Source organism: Aulonocara stuartgranti (genome assembly GCF_965226115.1).
Source record: "Aulonocara stuartgranti genome assembly, chromosome: 4".
Taxonomy (NCBI): domain Eukaryota; kingdom Metazoa; phylum Chordata; class Actinopteri; order Cichliformes; family Cichlidae; genus Aulonocara; species Aulonocara stuartgranti.
In genome coordinates this window covers 39,341,991-39,359,572 of record NC_138942.1, presented here as the reverse complement: position 1 = coordinate 39,359,572, position 17,582 = coordinate 39,341,991, and the positions used below count along the sequence as shown (strand labels likewise).

At 44.7% G+C, this 17,582-nt stretch overlaps 1 protein-coding gene across 7 annotated transcripts in view; it reads right to left on the bottom strand.

The window, feature by feature from the left end:
• Positions 1-17,582, bottom strand: part of LOC309704975 (uncharacterized protein) — a 136,599-nt gene that overhangs the window by 81,363 nt on the left and 37,654 nt on the right. For 5 of the 7 annotated variants that reach the window (XM_082530536.1, XM_082530541.1, XM_082530538.1 and 2 more), the window contains exon 4: positions 17,510-17,545. The exons of the other annotated variants lie outside the window; for them this stretch is intronic. In XM_082530536.1, coding sequence (XP_082386662.1) covers positions 17,510-17,545 — 36 coding nt within the window. The remainder of the gene's footprint in view (positions 1-17,509; positions 17,546-17,582) is intronic. 7 annotated transcript variants of the gene reach the window in all.

Below are 17,582 nucleotides of genomic sequence, written 5' to 3'. Positions count from 1 at the left end.
CAGCCTCCTTTAACAGTAATTTTACTTGTAATAAATGCATCCTATTTGCAGCTCTGGAGGCCAGAATTACCGAATTGGAGACTCGGATAGGCAGCCTTGATACACCCGTAGCTAGACAGGCCACTGTACTCGGTGCAGCCAAAGGTAGCGTAGTCCCCGCTAGCAGTCCCCTGGCAAGTGCCAAGCAGCTGAGGAAAGAGGGCAGCTAGGTGATGGTGAGGAGGAAGCATAGTCTCAAACAGAAGCCCCAAGTGCATCACCAACCTGTTTATGTGTCTAACAATTTTTCCGCACTTGGCGACATACCCGCCGGGGGTCAAACTCCGGTAATTGGCAATTCAAGTCAAGTCAAGTCAAATCAAGAAAGCCTTTATTTGTCACATGCAAGTTGCCCTGCAGGAAAATGGCCACACACAGCCATCCTGCCCTGCAGCTATTCAATCCAGCGCTGGGACCCGCCGTTCGACTCGGCCTTGGAGATAAGCATACAAGGGTGTTTGGAACGAAGAGTCTAAACACAGTTTTTTTTATCTGGGGAGAAATTGTTTGTTATCTTCAGCTCCAGCCTTAAGACTGCAGTTGGCACCAATATTGTGGCCTCATGAAACAATGGTAGTGTTCTTGCTTTAGTGTGCTTTAGTAACCACGGCATGTCAATTTTACACTCCATCTAACGTCCAACACTGGTTCCTCACCATTCCCGTTGAAGAGCTGTGAGCCTCTCCACACTGTTTTCCAGCTACACCAAGATGTCGTGCTGTGTCTAATGAGCCCAATCTGAGAAGCCACAGCTTGTTCTATCAATCAAATCAACATTGCGGGCAGCCTTGTGGGGATTTGAGCAGCTGTTTCAGCTTTCTTTATTCTTCGCTAAGCCAGGGCCAAGCCAGCGCCGATCAGCAAGAACCTTGTTATCATGGTTCCAAAAAGGTAGATGTCTTCAATGTCCTCGATCGACAGTCCCACCAAGCACACCACGCTCCAGTCCTTCCACCCGTCCATTGTGTATCCAGCCCTCCAGGACACATGGGCTCTCGCAAACCCAGGCTTCTAAATTCAAATTTTTATTTGTCACGTACACAGTCATACACAGTACGATATGTAGTGAAATACCCTCTTCTCGTTGAGGAGAGGGTAAATGGCCTGTATTTGTATATCACTTTACACATTTAGTCATCCACCCATTCACACACACATTCACACACTGGAGATGGCAAGCTACAGGTGTAGGATAGGGTGTCATTTGTATTCAGTGACCAGTTGACCAAATCCATAATTCCTCTTTTTGGTTTTAGAGTACAGACTGTGAGACTCCTCCAGGGTAGAGGGAGAAAAGTAGACAAGACTAGACAGAGACATGAGGAAGCCAAGCAGGAAGGATAAGGGAAGGGAGAGGGAGAAAGTGTGACCACCTTCATCAAGAGCCAGACAAGAATTCTGTTCTCAGACATGTGAAGCTAGACACACCGGCAACCATAGTCAATTGTCTTCCTGGGGCCAGAGAAGGCGACATTGAGGGAAATTTAAAACTGCTGGCTAAAGGTAAACATAAATACAGTAAAATTATATATCACGTCGGCAGTAATAACACCTGGTTTTTAGGTTTCCTGGGTCGTTGACCCAGTGTTTTCTGTTTTGTCATGTTCACTTTATTTTGCCACTTCCATGTTTTTCACTTCCCATTTCCTGTTTCAGCCTGTGTACCTGTGTATCGTTAGTGCAATTATGTCCAGCTGTTCACTCACCGGTCTCTAAATATCATCCTCATCAGTCTGTGTATTTAAGTCCTCGGTTTTCCTCAGTTCACTGTCGTGTCATTGATGTTATGTTGTCGTTTCTGCCTGTTCTGGAGTTGAGGTTGTTTTCTCTGGCTTCTTTTTTCTGGGTGGATCTCCTCTGATTTTAGTATTTTATCTGTGGTGTAATCTATATTGGTGAATATCATGCGCCACTAGGCGGCAGTACTTACCCTTCTAGAGAGCAAGTGATGCTATGTAATGGATATAGAGTGAGCTGGAATAAAGATGGTGGGGTTCCACGTTATCGCCTAAACGAGGAGTTTTATTAAAAGAGCCCAACACAACATGGTGTCAGAAGTGCACTCGCTCTAGGCGGCGAAGAGAGACAGTGGAAAAAATAACCGTCAGCTTGGCGAACGGCTAGTGACGAAAATGACGGAGCAAGCTGCAGCTTTACCGGCGACTCCTGGCCCGGTTACGGCAGCTCCACCAGCGGCTACTTTCACCATCAAGCCACCGGAACCGTTCGACTTCGCAAAGCCCCAAGAATGGGAGAAGTGGATCAGACGTTTCAAGCGTTTCAGAATGGCAAGTAATCTGAATGGTTCAACTGATGCTAACCAAGTGAACACATTAGTATACTGCATGGGAGACGAGGCTGACGACGTGCTAAGGGGACTCGACCTAACAGACGGGCAGCATCAGCAGTACGATGCGGTGAGAAACGCATTCGACCGACATTTTGTTCCCAGAAACAATGTGATTTACGAAAGTGTCACGGTCCTGGGTCTCCTGACCCAACGTTTTTAGTTCTTTGTGGTTTTTGTATTATTGTACTTGTGTGTGTGTGTGATTTATTCTATGGCTTCTAGTTTTGATCCCTTGCCCTTCATGTCTCTCTGTGTCCCCTCTGTTCTGTGTAATTGTGTGTCTTTGCATGTTTGAGTTTGTTTTCTGTCACTCTGCATTGTGCATTATGTTCTCATGGTTGGTCTTTTGTTACTCCCTCTAGTCTAGTTTCTTGTGTTCCAAGCTGAGTATTTCCCTCCGCGTATTTTGGTTCTTAGAGTCCTCTGCCTTATGGTTTATGTCTCTGTGTTTCTTAGTTGCTGTCTCCACTGTGTCAAGTTCGCATCTCTGTGTGATCCTTCCTGTTTTACTTTGAAGGTCCGTGTCTTATGTGAATGTGTCCTGCTTTGCTTGTCTCGTCAGTCCTGATTTCTCCCAGCTGTGCCCTCCTTCTGTGTCTCATTCCCCTCGTTACTTCCCAGTGTATTTAAACCCTGTGTTTCTCTGAGTCAGTGTCGCGTCGTCCCTCATGCTGTGTGTGATTCTCCCCGTGTCTTCTGGTATGTGTTACAATTAGCTTCTCCCAGTTTAGTTTTCTATTGCTATTGCATGTAACACACTGTTACATGACAGAACGACGCGACCACGACATGGACCCAGCAGCTCACAACCCCTCCGCCGAGCTCCGTGAGGACCTGATTTACACGGTGGAATACCACTGTCAGGAGTGGGTAGCGCTGCCAGGGGGAGAATACCGGGAGACCGTAGCCATCTGTAACCCATATTTGAGTATGGCTTAAATAGAATATACCAGAATAAGAAAAGAATCATTAATCTCAGCAGCACACTTCATTTATAATGAATAAACCATAGGTGGAGCAGTTAAGGAGTTAACTGTTCTGGTTTAGACACGTGTTACTCTAGGCCAATGAGCTGCTGAAACGTGGTACAGGCTCCGCCTGCCGCCCCTGCCTAGTGTTGTGAATTTTAGCACTACGGTTAGCATTTACAGGATATTGTTTTGTAGTGATATTATACAGGAAAACTGTTACTCAATAAGGCCCATTTACTAGTTGTCTTTTTCTTTCTCTGTAACCATTTTTTTTGGCCTGCTGGTTTGGAAAATCCAACAGTTCATCTATATGTAAACAAGGCACTTAAACTGGGACAGAGTGCATTCCTTGAGTGCATTCCTCAGTGCAGTGCTAAAGATCACACATCATTAATTATGTGCCTTTAGGTATATATGGTTAAACATTTCCTAATGCAAATAACTACATGTAGTATTCTACCCTGTGCAAACTTATATCACTAAAGGATTCTAAATGTCTAGTGTTTAATGGACTTGTATGATAATATTAGACTGAAGATTCTGTAACTTAACAAAGCTCTTTATGTTAACTGTTATTTTCTCTTGCCTTGTCAACTAAGGATTTATGGTGTGAAAGTGGATGCTGGAATAGGAGGGAAAAACACCAACAAATCACTCTTTTACCTTGCTCAAAATGTTTATGTGAAGACCATCTGGTTTTTGTGTCAGAACTCAGGATGTAGAAAATCTCGGTAAAGATTTAATGATCTTGTGAATGCTTTTTTTATTGCCCTTGCTGAACAAAGGATTTTTAACTGTCAGGACGCCACCCCACCCAGTGGGCAGGGTCTGAAACTGAAACTTGTTGTCTGTCTATAAAAACCCTACACAAAGAATAAAACTTTGAGTCAGTTTGGAATGACACCTAGAACAGTCTCTGCGTCTTCTTGTTTTTCCAAACTACTCCCGGTACTCTGGCCGGTACCGTGATTGCCCGTTGATCATGCATGAGAATATTTTAATTTTGTTATATGTTAAAGGATGAACTCTGCTTATTGGTGCCCATGCCTTAGGAGGAAAACTCTATCTACGGACAGAGATTCCCTTCACCTAGGAGGACACAGATTTCTCTCTTCTCTCTCTTTTGCTCGCGAACCTTCCATGAGCAAGTTAGTGAGGAAACGAGACATGGCGATTTACTGAGACGAGGTATGGAAAAAGAGTAATATAGACGGAGAGCTAGCTCTCGCCGTTTACGAAAGATTGTTTTACTGTATGTATATTGCTAAGACGAGTAATTAGCTGGTTCTTTTTACAATGCTTAGTCGAGAAAGGTCAGGAGTTAGAGACGACGCCATTTCATCGGTCGTGCGCCATCTCGCGCTGCTCCGTCTTTCTAATTCTGAGATCGGTGAGCAAAGTGTTTTACTTGTTCATTATTTATCTGTGTTTCATGAATGCCTTGCAAGTAAAATGTTCCAGTGTTTAATGATAATTGTTTAGGAATGTTCTGTAGGAAACTTTGTTCAATTTACTGAAACCCAGTAGTTGAAGCGAATGTGTGAATTGTGATTTTATGAGGAACTTAATATGTCCCATGACACTGTCGTTGACAGGTCAGGTTTTTTTTTTGTTGTTTGGTTTTGTTTTTTTGTTTCTTTGGTTTGTATCTTCCTGGTGCATTCCAACGGATCCTGAAATTGATGGCGAGCCAACCCCGTTGAAGGACCAAATGACTTTGTTCTGTCCTGCACATCAGAGTGTGGTAGGCCAGATGCAACAAAACAGAAACACACCATGCCATTTTGTACTCGTAGTTCCCCTTCTTCACACACATCCCCCTGGACTCACGGGCGGGTGGTTTTAAGGACTCGTTTTACGGACTCTGTACATTCCATAAATGTGAACAAAAGGGAGTGTGAGCGGTTGGAAATAACCCTCCAGCTGATTAACTGTTGCTATTTGTTAACGAAGTCTGTGAAAATGCAAATAAGTGTTAACATTTATATGCTGATGATTGAAATTGTGGTTCATTGTTGGATGTGAACTGTACTTCTAGAAAGGGTGCACCCAGGTAAGATTTCTTTCTCATCGAGTGATTACTGTGATTTTGCCAAAAGGTATTATTAAGAGAGTACTGGTACTGAAAGGGAATAATTTCATTTGTAAATGTTTTGTATGTTTGTCATAATGTTCTGTTGTTTCTAATTGAAAAGAAAAATACAATTCCGGTTATTTTTCAAAACTCGTGGTTGTCTGAGTCTCATTCAGTTCGCCTCTCCTGTACGTAGCCGAACCTACTGGTCCAAATCTTTGAACTCTTGGGTGTCAAATTTGGGAGTATTTGAGACACGCACATCAGTGTTACACATCAGTCTACAGAGGATGGTGTCCGGACTCCCATGGTTATTCGGCGCGCTACACCCCCACATCCGGGACTTCCTCGTTTCCACCATAGGCATCCGCCCGGAACTGCCTCTCCAGTGTGAAGAGTCGGAGGACGTTCAGCCCTGTCCGCTGGAGGATTCGCGGCCCGGCTCATCTCCTCCCCCTTCCCGGAGAAAACGGCGTTCACGCCGCCGACACCCACAGCCAGACCCCGAAACTTCTGAGTTGCCAGCTGTGGTGAGTGGAAGGGACAAACAGGAGTTTCCTGACTCTGGGACGGTTTATTCTGGGGCTGTGTTTTTTCGCTTAGCTGCCCAGCCAGAAGCGCTAGCTCCGTCTCCTGTGTCCCCGCTACCACAGTCATTAACTCCACCACTTCAGTCTCCCTCAGTTCAGTCTGCCACTCAGCTACCTCCTCAGTTGACCTTAGCTCAGTTGTCTACTCAACCACCAACTCCACTCTCACCACAACCGTCACTGCAGTCTCTAGTGCATTCCCCTGCAGCTCAGTTTTCCCCAGCGCAGTCTCCAGTGTCCCCAGCGCAGCCTCCCTTTAGCACAGACATCCGCTCAATCACCAGCTCCACTTTCCCCCCAACTATCACTTCTACCTCTAGCTCAGTCTCCTGTGCACTCACCTCTGGTTCATTCCCCCGTGAAGTCATCAACTCCACTCCCACCACCTCCGTTACAACAGACACCAGTTCAGTCCCCTGTGCCAGTGCAGACGCCCTCAGTTCAGTCTCCCGTGCAGTTATCTACTTCACCACCATCAGTAGCTCAGCTCCCACTCTCACCCGCGTGTCCAGTAGCTCAACTCCCACTCTCACCCGCATCTCCAGTAGCTAAGCTCCCCGCGTCTCCGGTAGCTCAGCTCGCACCTGAACCATTGGCCCAGTCCCCGATAGCAGTACAGTCCTCTGGTCAGCTTAACATTCAGCCAGGGGTCCCAAATCTCTCTGGCTCTGCATCAGCTCCTGCTGGGAGCTCGGATGAGCTCATCCAGGACTCCACGGCTCCCGCGCCGCCATCTACCTCGTCCGCTGGAGGGTCCGAGGGGCCCGTTAAGGCACCCGTCTCCGCTGGAGGGTCCGAGGGGCCCGTTCAGCCTCCTGTCTCCACTGGAGGGTCCGAGGGGCCCGTCCAGCCGCCACCTGCGGCCGCCTCGCCGTCGCCTGGTCCAGCCTCTGCAGCTCCGCCTGGTCCAGCTTCAGCCTGTGCGTCGCCTGGTCTGGCCTCAGCCTCAGCTCCTGCTTTGCCGTCGCCTGGTCCAGCCTCAGCCTCTGCAGCTCCGCCTGGTCCGGCCTCAGCTCCTGCAGCTCCGCCTGGTCCAGCCTCTGCAGCTCCGCCTGGTCCAGCCTCTGCAGCCCCGCCTGGTCCGGCCTCTACCGGGTCTTCATCCTCGTCTGGTCCGTCCTCCGCCGGGTCTTCATGCTCGTCTGGTCCGGCCGCCGCCGGGTATTCGTCTTCGCCTGGTCTGGCCCCGTTATCGCCTGGTCCGGCTCCGTCATCGCCTTTGCCTGGTCCGGCTCCGTCGCCTGTGGCTGCCACGCCGCCACCTGGTCCGGCTCCGTCGCCTGTGGCTGCCACGCCGCCGCCTGGTCCTGCCTCGTCTGGTCCGTCTGGTCCTGCCTCGTCTAGTCCCGCCTCGACTGGTCCTGTGCCCACCGGGCCTCGGCCAGTACGCCTGACACTGGGGAGCTGCCGCTGCCTTCCGCGCGGCCGGCCCCCTGAACTGCTCCGTCGTCTCCTTCGCCGCCGCCGCCGCCGCTGCCTTTCGCGCGGCCGGCCTCCTGAACTGCTCCATCGTCTCCTTCGTCGCCGCCGTTGCCTTGCGTGCGGCCGGCCCCCTGAACTGTTTCCACGTCTCCGCCGTTGCCGTCTGCATGGTCGGCCCCCTGAACTGCACTGTGTTTGGGTTGTGTTCTTGGGCTCTGGTGTTTGCTGTGCTCTTCTTTTGTTTTCTGTTCCGGGCCCTCCGTCCTGGGCCACCGCCGCCCGCCCTGGGTTGTTTTCTGTTTGGCTTTGTTTTTCTGTGTTTGGGCTGTCTGGAGCCAGCCCTTGCGGGGGGGGGGGGGGGGGGTACTGTCCCGGTCCTGGGTCTCCTGACCCAGCGTTTTTAGTTCTTTGTGGTTTTTGTATTATTGTACTTGTGTGTGTGTGTGTGATTTATTCTATGGCTTCTAGTTTTGATCCCTTGCCCTTCATGTCTCTCTGTGTCCCCTCTGTTCTGTGTAATTGTGTGTCTTTGCATGTTTGAGTTTCTTGTTTTCTGTCACTCTGCATTGTGCATTATGTTCTCATGGTTGGTCTTTTGTTACTCCCTCTAGTCTAGTCTCTTGTATTCCAAGCTGAGTATTTCCCTCCGCGTATTTTGGTTCTTAGACCTCTGCCTTATGGTTTATGTCTCTGTGTTTCTTAGTTGCTGTCTCCACTGTGTCAAGTTCGCGTCTCTGTGTGATCCTTCCTGTTTTACTTTGAAGGTCCGTGTCTTATGTGAATGTGTCCTGCTTTGCTTGTCTCGTCACTCCTGATTTCTCCCAGCTGTGCCCTCCTTCTGTGTCTCATTCCCCTCGTTACTTGCCAGTGTATTTAAACCCTGTGTTTCTCTGAGTCAGTGTCGCGTCGTCCCTCATGCTGTGTGTGATTCTCCCCGTGTCTTCTGGTATGTGTTACAATTAGCTTCTCCCAGTTTAGTTTTCTATTGCTTTTGTATCACCGTTATCTTTTGTCACCTTTTTGTCAGCATTAAAGCTGCATTTTGAGTTCAGTCCTTTTTTCCCGTGAGTTTGCGTTTGGGTCCTATTTTCCTGCCTGCCACACACCGTTACATGACAGAAAGAGCTAAGTTTAATAAGTGAGTACAACAGCCAGCAGAAACAGTTGGCTCCTTCATAACAGCTCTATATGCTCTCGCTGAAAACTGTGAATATGGTGAACTACACGATGAACTTTTGAGGGATAGGCTCGTTGTGGGTCTTAAAGATTCATCGCTGTCGGAGAGAATGCAGCTCAACAAAGATTTGACGCTAACGAAAGCTATCACAATGGCGAGACAATCTGAGGAAATAAAAAGACAGCAAACTGACCTCAGAGGCGAAGGCAGCACAGGCAAAACAGCCATGGATGCCATGCATGACAGAAAATCACAGCCAAATAAATTCAGAAGCAGAGAGCACAAGCAGTGTAGGCCACGAAAACCACAAATAACAAAACAAGAGAATAAAACGTGTTTTAAATGTGGAAAAACACAGATGCACCCAGCAGCACAGTGCCCAGCTAAAAATGCAGAATGCCACAACTGCGGGAAACGTGGACACTACGGGAGAGTTTGTAGGTCTACAGCTGTGCATGAGGTGGCAGACTGTGCAGATGGACTCTTCCTAGGTGAACTGGATTCAGGAGAAGACCCGTGGCTTGCTAACATCTGCGTGAGAGGCAAAAGCATGACCTTCAAATTAGACTCGGGAGCTGATGTCACAGCTATCTCAGAAGAGACATTCAAAGACATTAAGCAGCCAAACGAGCATCTGCAAAAAGCTGAAAAGCCACTGTATGGACCAGGAGGTGCAGCACTGACCGTGCTCGGGTCCACAAAGGAGGATATTTCCTACAGTGACAGGAGCACTGCAGAGACGATCTACGTAGTCAGAAACCTGCGTGTAGCTCTCTTAAGCAGGACAGCTTCTGTGAGACTGAAATTAATTGCCCGAATGGACAATGTTGACCTTGAGACAGTGAAGAAAGCGTACCCGAAGCTATGGGATGGGCTCGGGCTCGTTCAAAAACCGTACACGATTAAGCTGAAGCCCGACGCTAAACTTTATTCACTGAAAGTGCCCAGGCGTGTTCCGCTCCCACTACTGGGCAAAGTCAAAGCAGAGCTACAGAGGATGGAACAGTTGGGGGTGATCAGTCGTGTGGAGGAGCCCACAGACTGGTGTTGCGGCATGGTCGTAGCCCCTAAAAAGGACAAAGAGACAGTCCGCATCTGCGTGGACATGACACCTTTAAATGGGTTGGTGTGCCGTGACAGATATATCCTTCCCTCTGTCGACCAAACACTAGGCATGCTCACAGGGGCGCAGTATTTCTCCAAGCTCGATGCTAACATGGGCTTTTGGCAAATACCGCTATCCAAAGAATCTGCTCTCCTCACCACGTTTATTACGCCATTTGGGAGGTACCATTTCAACCGTTTGCCATTTGGTATTTCCAGTGCACCAGAGCATTTCCAAAACATGATGGTGACAGAAGTGACAGCTGGCCTTGCGGGAGTCGTATGCCACATGGACGACATCCTGGTCTGGGGATCTACGAGAGAGGAGCACGACATGAGACTCCACGCTGTCCTCGACCGTGCAGAGAAGGCAGGCGTCACCCTGAACATGTCAAAATGTGAGTTTGGCAGAAGAGCAGTGAAATTCTTAGGATTCATTGTGTCATCTGAAGGCATGATCCCTGACCCTGACAAAACTAGCGCGGTGCAGAAGATGAAAGAGCCAAGCACCGTGAGTGAGCTTAGGAGCTTCTTAGGAATGGTGAACCAGCTGGGGAAATTCATCCCAAACCTTTCTGAGAAAGACAAACCACTGAGAGACTTGCTTTCAACTAAAAACATGTGGTACTGGGGGCATGAGCAACAAAACGCCTTTAATAGTTTAAAACAAGAACTGTCATCTGCACCAGTGCTACAGCTCTACAACCCAAACAAACCCCAGAAGATCTCAGCAGATGCTTCTTCATACGGGTTGGGGGCAGTCTTACTACAGAAAAACAATGATGTGTGGTCACCTGTCGCGTATGCCTCGCGATCATTGACAGCCACAGAGCAGCGCTACGCTCAGCTGGAAAAAGAAGCGCTAGTGCTCACCTGGGCCTGTGAAAGATTCAGTGACTTTATTTTAGGGCTACACTTTGAGCTTGAGACCGACCATAAGCCACTAGTGAGCCTACTCGGAGGACAAGCCCTGGATTTGCTTCCACCACGGATACAGAGATTCCGAATGGGCCTAATGAGGTATTCTTACACTATAAGGCACATTCCAGGCAAAAGCCTCACCACAGCTGACACGCTGTCACGGTTGCCGTTGGCAGGCAACGTGATTCCCAGAGACAATGACAAGTACTGTGCAGAGGGCTGGCCAGACAGGAACCAGCTGCAGGGAGTGGTAAAGCACTACTGGTCTGAAAGAGCAGTTTTCAGTGTACACAATGGACTACTACTGAGAGGTACAAGGTTGGTCATACCTGCAAACATGCGAAACGCAGTTCTGGACAAAATACACGAGGGACACCAAGGAGTAGTCAAGTGTAGAGAACGTGCGCGACAAGCAGTGTGGTGGCCAGGCCTGAGTAACCTGATCGGTGAACTCGTCGTTAAGTGCAGGCTGTGCATTCAGGAGAGAGTTAATGTGAGGGAACCTCTTATGCCCACACGTTTACCTGAGAGGCCATGGCAGAACTTGGGAGCTGATCTGTTCACACTAAAAGACAAAAACTATCTGTTAGTAGTAGATTACTTCTCGAGATATGTCGAGATTGCTCAACTCAGCCCAACTCGCTCAGCCAATGTGATTGTGCATTTAAAGTCAATATTTGCACGCCATGGCATACCTGAAGTATTGATCACTGATAATGGGCCACAATTTGCATGTCAAGAAATGAGAGACTTTGCAAAGGACTACTGCTTTGAGCATGTTACCAGTAGTCCCAGGTACCCGCAGAGCAACGGCGAAGCGGAGAGAGGCGTCCAGACCGTCAAGAATCTCCTCAAAAAAGCTAGCAATCCATACAAGGCGTTGCTGGCATACAGAACAACAGCACTGGCAAATGGCTACAGCCCGGCTCAACTTCTCATGGGGCGCAGGCTTCGTACTACCTTGCCGATGCTTCCTGAAACCTTACAGCCCTGTCTGCCTGATTTTCAGCAGGTTAGTTGTTCAGAGAGAGAGAAACGGCTGAGACAAACCGAAAGTTTTAACAAGAGACATAGAACAAGAGAACTGGATAAACTGTTGCTAGGACAACCAGTCTGGATCACGGATACCAGAGCACAGGGCACAGTGACAGCAGTCCACCCGACTCCACGATCGTACATCATCAGTGGGCCACAAGGGACTGGTAGAAGGAACCGCAGTCATCTTGTGCCGATTCCGGAAACTGAGGCTCAAACCGAAAGAACACAGATCCAAGCTACTCCTATAGAGACAGTTTCTGAGCCAAGCGCACCCCATACACCAGGTGTGGTTAGAACCCGGTCTGGTAGGGAGGTGGTTAAACCGAAAAGACTTGATCTGTGAAACTGATTGGTTGAAAAAGAGAAAGTGTGTTTCAAATGCTAAGTTGGGGGTTTTAAGTGTAGCATGTTGAAAGGAAACAAAGGTGTTGTTCTGTTACATGTGGAAAAGAATGAAAAGTGTTTATTCCGTTACAGGTGGAAAAGAAAAAAAGTGTTGTGAAAGTACTGAGGTTATGTTTCCTGAAATGTTGGGGTATGTCTGTATTGGAAAAAAACTATTATGCAGTTATGTTTGTTTGAAGAACAAAAGAATGTACCAGTCTGACTTCAGTAAGGGGGATGTGGTGTAATCTATATTGGTGAATATCATGCGCCACTAGGCGGCAGCACTTACCCTTCTAGACAGGAAGTGATGCTATGTAATGGATATAGAGTGAGCTGGAATAAAGATGGTGGGGTTTGTTAGATTATAATATTATTTTATGCCATGTTATACCCCTAATTAAAGATTGTGAATTATTATGTAGTTTTAGTTTGCATTATTCTCTTGAATTAGAAGAAGCTGATAACTATTGCATTAGTTAAACTGATTTGCATTACATTAAACTGCTGACTTGTTGTGAATGAATGATATTGTTTTATGATGCAGTATACTGCTGAGTTATAAGAAATACTGTTCGCAGAAAGTTATTGTCTTATTTGTCTGATTAGAAGAGAACAGAATATGCTGGAGTTTTCTGCCCCATCTCAGCAGGAGCAGATAAACAGGGAGCCAAGGTCGTAGCTTAGGCGCTGTGTGAGAGAAAGCATGTGAATGTTTAGGCTTTTTATGATAAGGTGGAGGCACCAGAGGCTATAAAAGTTTGAGCAATGCTCCACCATTTTGAGATCTGAGACTGTCTGCATCAGTGTCCATCTCCCACGTGTGTGATCATTAAAATCATCATTTGACTCAACCCGACCGGACCAGTGTTGTTATTGTGGTTTTTCTCTTGTCTCCATCCCCAATATTTTGAACTCGTAACATTTTGGGGGCTCGTCCTGTGGTATTGGGGTGGAATTTAAAAGTTTGGACGGTCCGAGGTTGTCGAACGGACAGGCACGAGCCAGTGGTCTGATGTGAGTGGGCATAAGCCGGCTTATCTAAAGGTAAGGCACTACCTGTTGAATTATTTCCAAAGTGTGCCAAATTGGATTATGACTAAATTAAAGTCTACTCACTGAAATTACTGGTAGAGTGTCTGTTTTGATTTTGATGAGAATCACCGTGTGTTATGCAGTTAAAGTTGCTTAAGAGTATTTAATGAAGTTGAAGAAATATGAACGTAATAATGTTGGGTTTGAGTCCCTGGATATTGAGTTAAAGGCTCAGGTAGTTTGGTAGGGAATTGGCTATGTGTTGTTATAGAAATTAGGTCAGAAACTGTTCCCAGAAGTAACAGATACTGTTTAATTGATTACAAAAAAGTTAACTTTCTTCGGTCGGACCCGTTATGATAAATTTGTCAAAATCGGTTAGGTGAAAATTATTATAGGACGGCACTGGAAGTTGCTAAGAAGCGCATAGCCCGGCGGTTACGCTCCCTCCTGGCCGTGGACGCGCGGCTTTGACCTGTCGTCGAACAGGGATAGTTCAGTTTGGCTTATCTGTGGGGTACAGGGCATCCTGAAATAAGCTAGGAGTTACCGAGTCTCCTCATCGTTGGAAACGGTGTCATGTGCTTTTTTGGACAAAGTTAAATTGAGTTAGGGACTTTAGAATTTAGGCCAGAGACTGTGGAAACAGATACTGGTTAATTGATTACAAAAAAGTTAACTTTCTTCGGTTGGACCCGTTATGATAAATTTGTCGAAATTGTTTAGGTTCTTTAGAGATTAGGCCATAGACTGTTCTGGAGGAAACAGATACTGGTTGATTGATTACAAAAAAGTTAACTTTAGAACAGCTAAATTTAGAAAAAAGAATCCACGAACTGGACGTCAATAATGCAATGGCTCCTTCTTTAGATAAGTATAATACTATTTGTGCACTAAAATATAAACTAAACCAAATATTATCTATTAATATTAATAGAACTTTCACTTTTGTGAGACAGAACTATTTTGAATTTGGGGATAAACCCCATAAGTTGCTAGCCAGACAACTAAAGAAACTAGAAAATGATAGAGCGATTCATAAAATCAGAACAAGTAACGGAAATTTGGTCACATCACACAAAGATATTAACGATAACTTTAGACAGTTTTATGAATCCCTCTATACTTCTCATCCCACTGCAGGGCCTAATGAAATGCAGGAATTTTTAGATAAATGTGATCTTCCTGTGTTAGACCAGACAAATGCCAATATTTTGAACGCTAAGATCACAATTGAAGAAATTACAAAATCTATCGGATTACTAAAAAACAACAAGAGTCCAGGCCCTGATGGGTTAGGGAATGAGTTTTATAAATACTTTAAGATCAAATTAAGTCCATATCTATTTAAATTATATAACCATGCATACAAAATGAGCACCCTACCTCCAACATTGAATGAAGCAACTATTATAGTACTTCCAAAAAAAGGCAAAGCACTGGAGGAAGTGGGATCATATAGACCTATTTCTCTATTAAATTCTGATCAAAAAATTCTGGCTAAAATACTAGCGAGTAGACTTAATACAGTAATAGATAAATTGGTGCATCCAGACCAAACAGGTTTCATTCCAAACAGGAGTTCTTTTAATAATCTTCGACGTCTATTTAATATAATCTATTCCCCCAAGGTACAACAGGACCTACTTATACTTAGCTTGGATGCCGAAAAGGCATTCGATCATGTGGAGTGGTCCTACCTCTTTGCAGTCCTAGAAAAATTTCAATTGGGACAAGATTTCATCTCTTGGATAAAACTACTTTATAATAATCCCACAGCCAGAATTCTTACAAATCAGACATTATCAACTCAGTTTAAACTCAGCAGAGGTACAAGACAAGGATGCGCTCTTAGTCCATTATTATTTGCCCTGGCTTTGGAACCCTTAGCACAGACAATTCGAACCCATATGGATATACACGGTTATGATACAACATACACTTCTAATTCTATATCGCTCTATGCTGACGACATATTATTATACATAACAAAACCATTAATATCCCTCCCAGCAATTCTCTCCGTGATTGATAAATTCAGTACTTTCGCAGGTTACAAGATTAACTGGGGAAAAAGCGAAATACTGCCCATTAAATTAGAGAATAAACAATGGCTTACATCTCTCCCATTTAAAATAACCTATGAAAAAAATCACTTACTTGGGCATTACAATACCAAAAAAACACAGCTCCCTAATGAAAGAGAATTTTCTTCCCTTACTGGAGAAACTTAAAAATAACATTCAGTACTGGAGGACACTTCCTATTTCTTTAATAGGGAGAGTGAATTCAATAAGAATGGTATTTCTCCCGCAGTATTTGTATCTGGTTCAAAACATCCCAATTTTCTTGCCCAAATCTTTTTTTAAAAAGATGGACGCCATCATTATGCCATTTATATGGAATTATAAAACACATAGAATAAAAAAAGACCACCTATGCAAACATAGATCCCTTGGTGGACTTACACTACCTAACTTTATGTACTACTACTGGGCATCAAATTTAAGAATAATTTCCCTTCTATTGGATGACACAGCAATACTCCCTAACGGCTTACAGATGGAGCGGGAGGATTGCCTTCCTTACTGTGTTGGTGGAATACTACTCTCTCCTATTCTTTTGACAAACTCATATTACAATTCGAATCCAGTGATTTATAATACCGTACAAATTTGGAGACAAATAATTAAGCACTTCAAATTGAAAAAACTATCAATGTGTACACCCATTACAGCTAACCCCTCTTTCCTTCCATCATGTGTAGACGGAGCTTTCAATATATGGCAGGAATTGGGAATTTGTAAATTAAAGGATTTATACCTAAATGATACTTTTATGTCATTCCAACATTTAAAAGATAGATTTGGATTGCCTCACAGTCATTTTTTTAGATATCTTCAACTAAGAGACTATATCCGTACATACCTGCCACAATTTGAAAACATATCGTCCGATCCTTTGGACAGATGTCTTAGTGATGGAAGGGGGTTTGAACAGAGAATTTCATTATTTTATAATTCAATACAGGAGATGAGTATACCTTCAACTACTTCAATCAAAGAGGAGTGGGAAAAAGATTTTGGGACTCTCCTATCAGAAGATTTCTGGCAGGAGGCCTTACACAACATAAATACGCCTTTTATTAATTCCCGTCACTGTTTAATTCAGTACAAAATTATACACAGACTACACTATTCAAGGGAAAAACTTCACAAAATGTATCCAGAGTGTTCCCCCCTCTGTGAAAAATGCAAGATACACTATGGAAATCTGTTACATTGTTTTGCACTATGTCCAAGGCTTCAGGGTTTTTGGTATGATATTTTTACTTATATGTCTAATATTTTTAAAAGTAAGATTGAACCAAATCCGACAGTAATCATCTTTGGGATTTCCAACGAAACACAAAATTTACAACACTCTCAAAAAAGGTTTATGGCATATGCTTTGATTATTGCAAAGAAATTGATCCTGCAGCTTTGGAAAGGCAATGAAACTCCTGTATTAAAAATGTGGCTTACTGAACTTATAAACACTCTTCACCTTGAAAAAATAAGATATAGTATGAATGACAATGTAAAAGATTTTGAATTAATCTGGCACCCTTTACTTATATACCTTGGGAAAATATAAAATTTTGTTTACTTGTTTCTCTTCCCTTTTGCCGACAGCCGGGGTATTGGGACCCCTTATGGGTGACTGCGGGTTTGTTTTTTTTTTTTTTTTTTTTTTTTTTTTTTTTTTGTTGTTGTTGGTGTTGTTTAATTATTTGCCTTATTAGTTTAGAGAAAAAAAGGAGCATAAGCTATGTTATGTCAATTTGTAAAAACTACAATCATGATACTTGCTCTCAATAAAAATATTTGAAACAAAAGAGTTAACTTTCTTCGGTTTGACCCGTTATGATAAATTGGTCGAAATTTGTTAGGTGCTGAATCTGTCAGGCCTGTCAGTGGTTGTAAATATAAGACGTCTTTGTAATATAAAATAAAAGAGTTTTGCCTGAGCTTTGTGTGACTCTGTGTGTGACGACAGCGCACTGCAGCGCTGCGAGCTATTTTTAGACTGTGTGTGAACATGCAAATGAGCTGTGACGCGCACAGAGGACTTTGCTTCCTGTTTAGCGTGTTATTGAGTTTTATAATTTTGATTTGCAAATAATGTTATCGCCTAAACGAGGAGTTTTATTAAAAGAGCCCAACACAACAGTATCTGAGCCAGGGGTTTTGATTTTTACTGCAGTGTCTGATCCTTGATGTCTAGTGCTGTGACTGAGCTCCTGTTTGTCTCTGGTTCCCTGACCAACAATGTCCCTGTTACTAAAGTATCTGAGCCTGTAGGTTTGTGCTGGTCACTGTGTCATATGTACATTACTGCAGAGTTAATGAGAGTAACACTTACATCGTCCCTTGAAGTTTCTTTTCCAGTTCTCTGTTACTGTTTAAAAAGATCACTAAAGGTTAGTTGAGTAAAC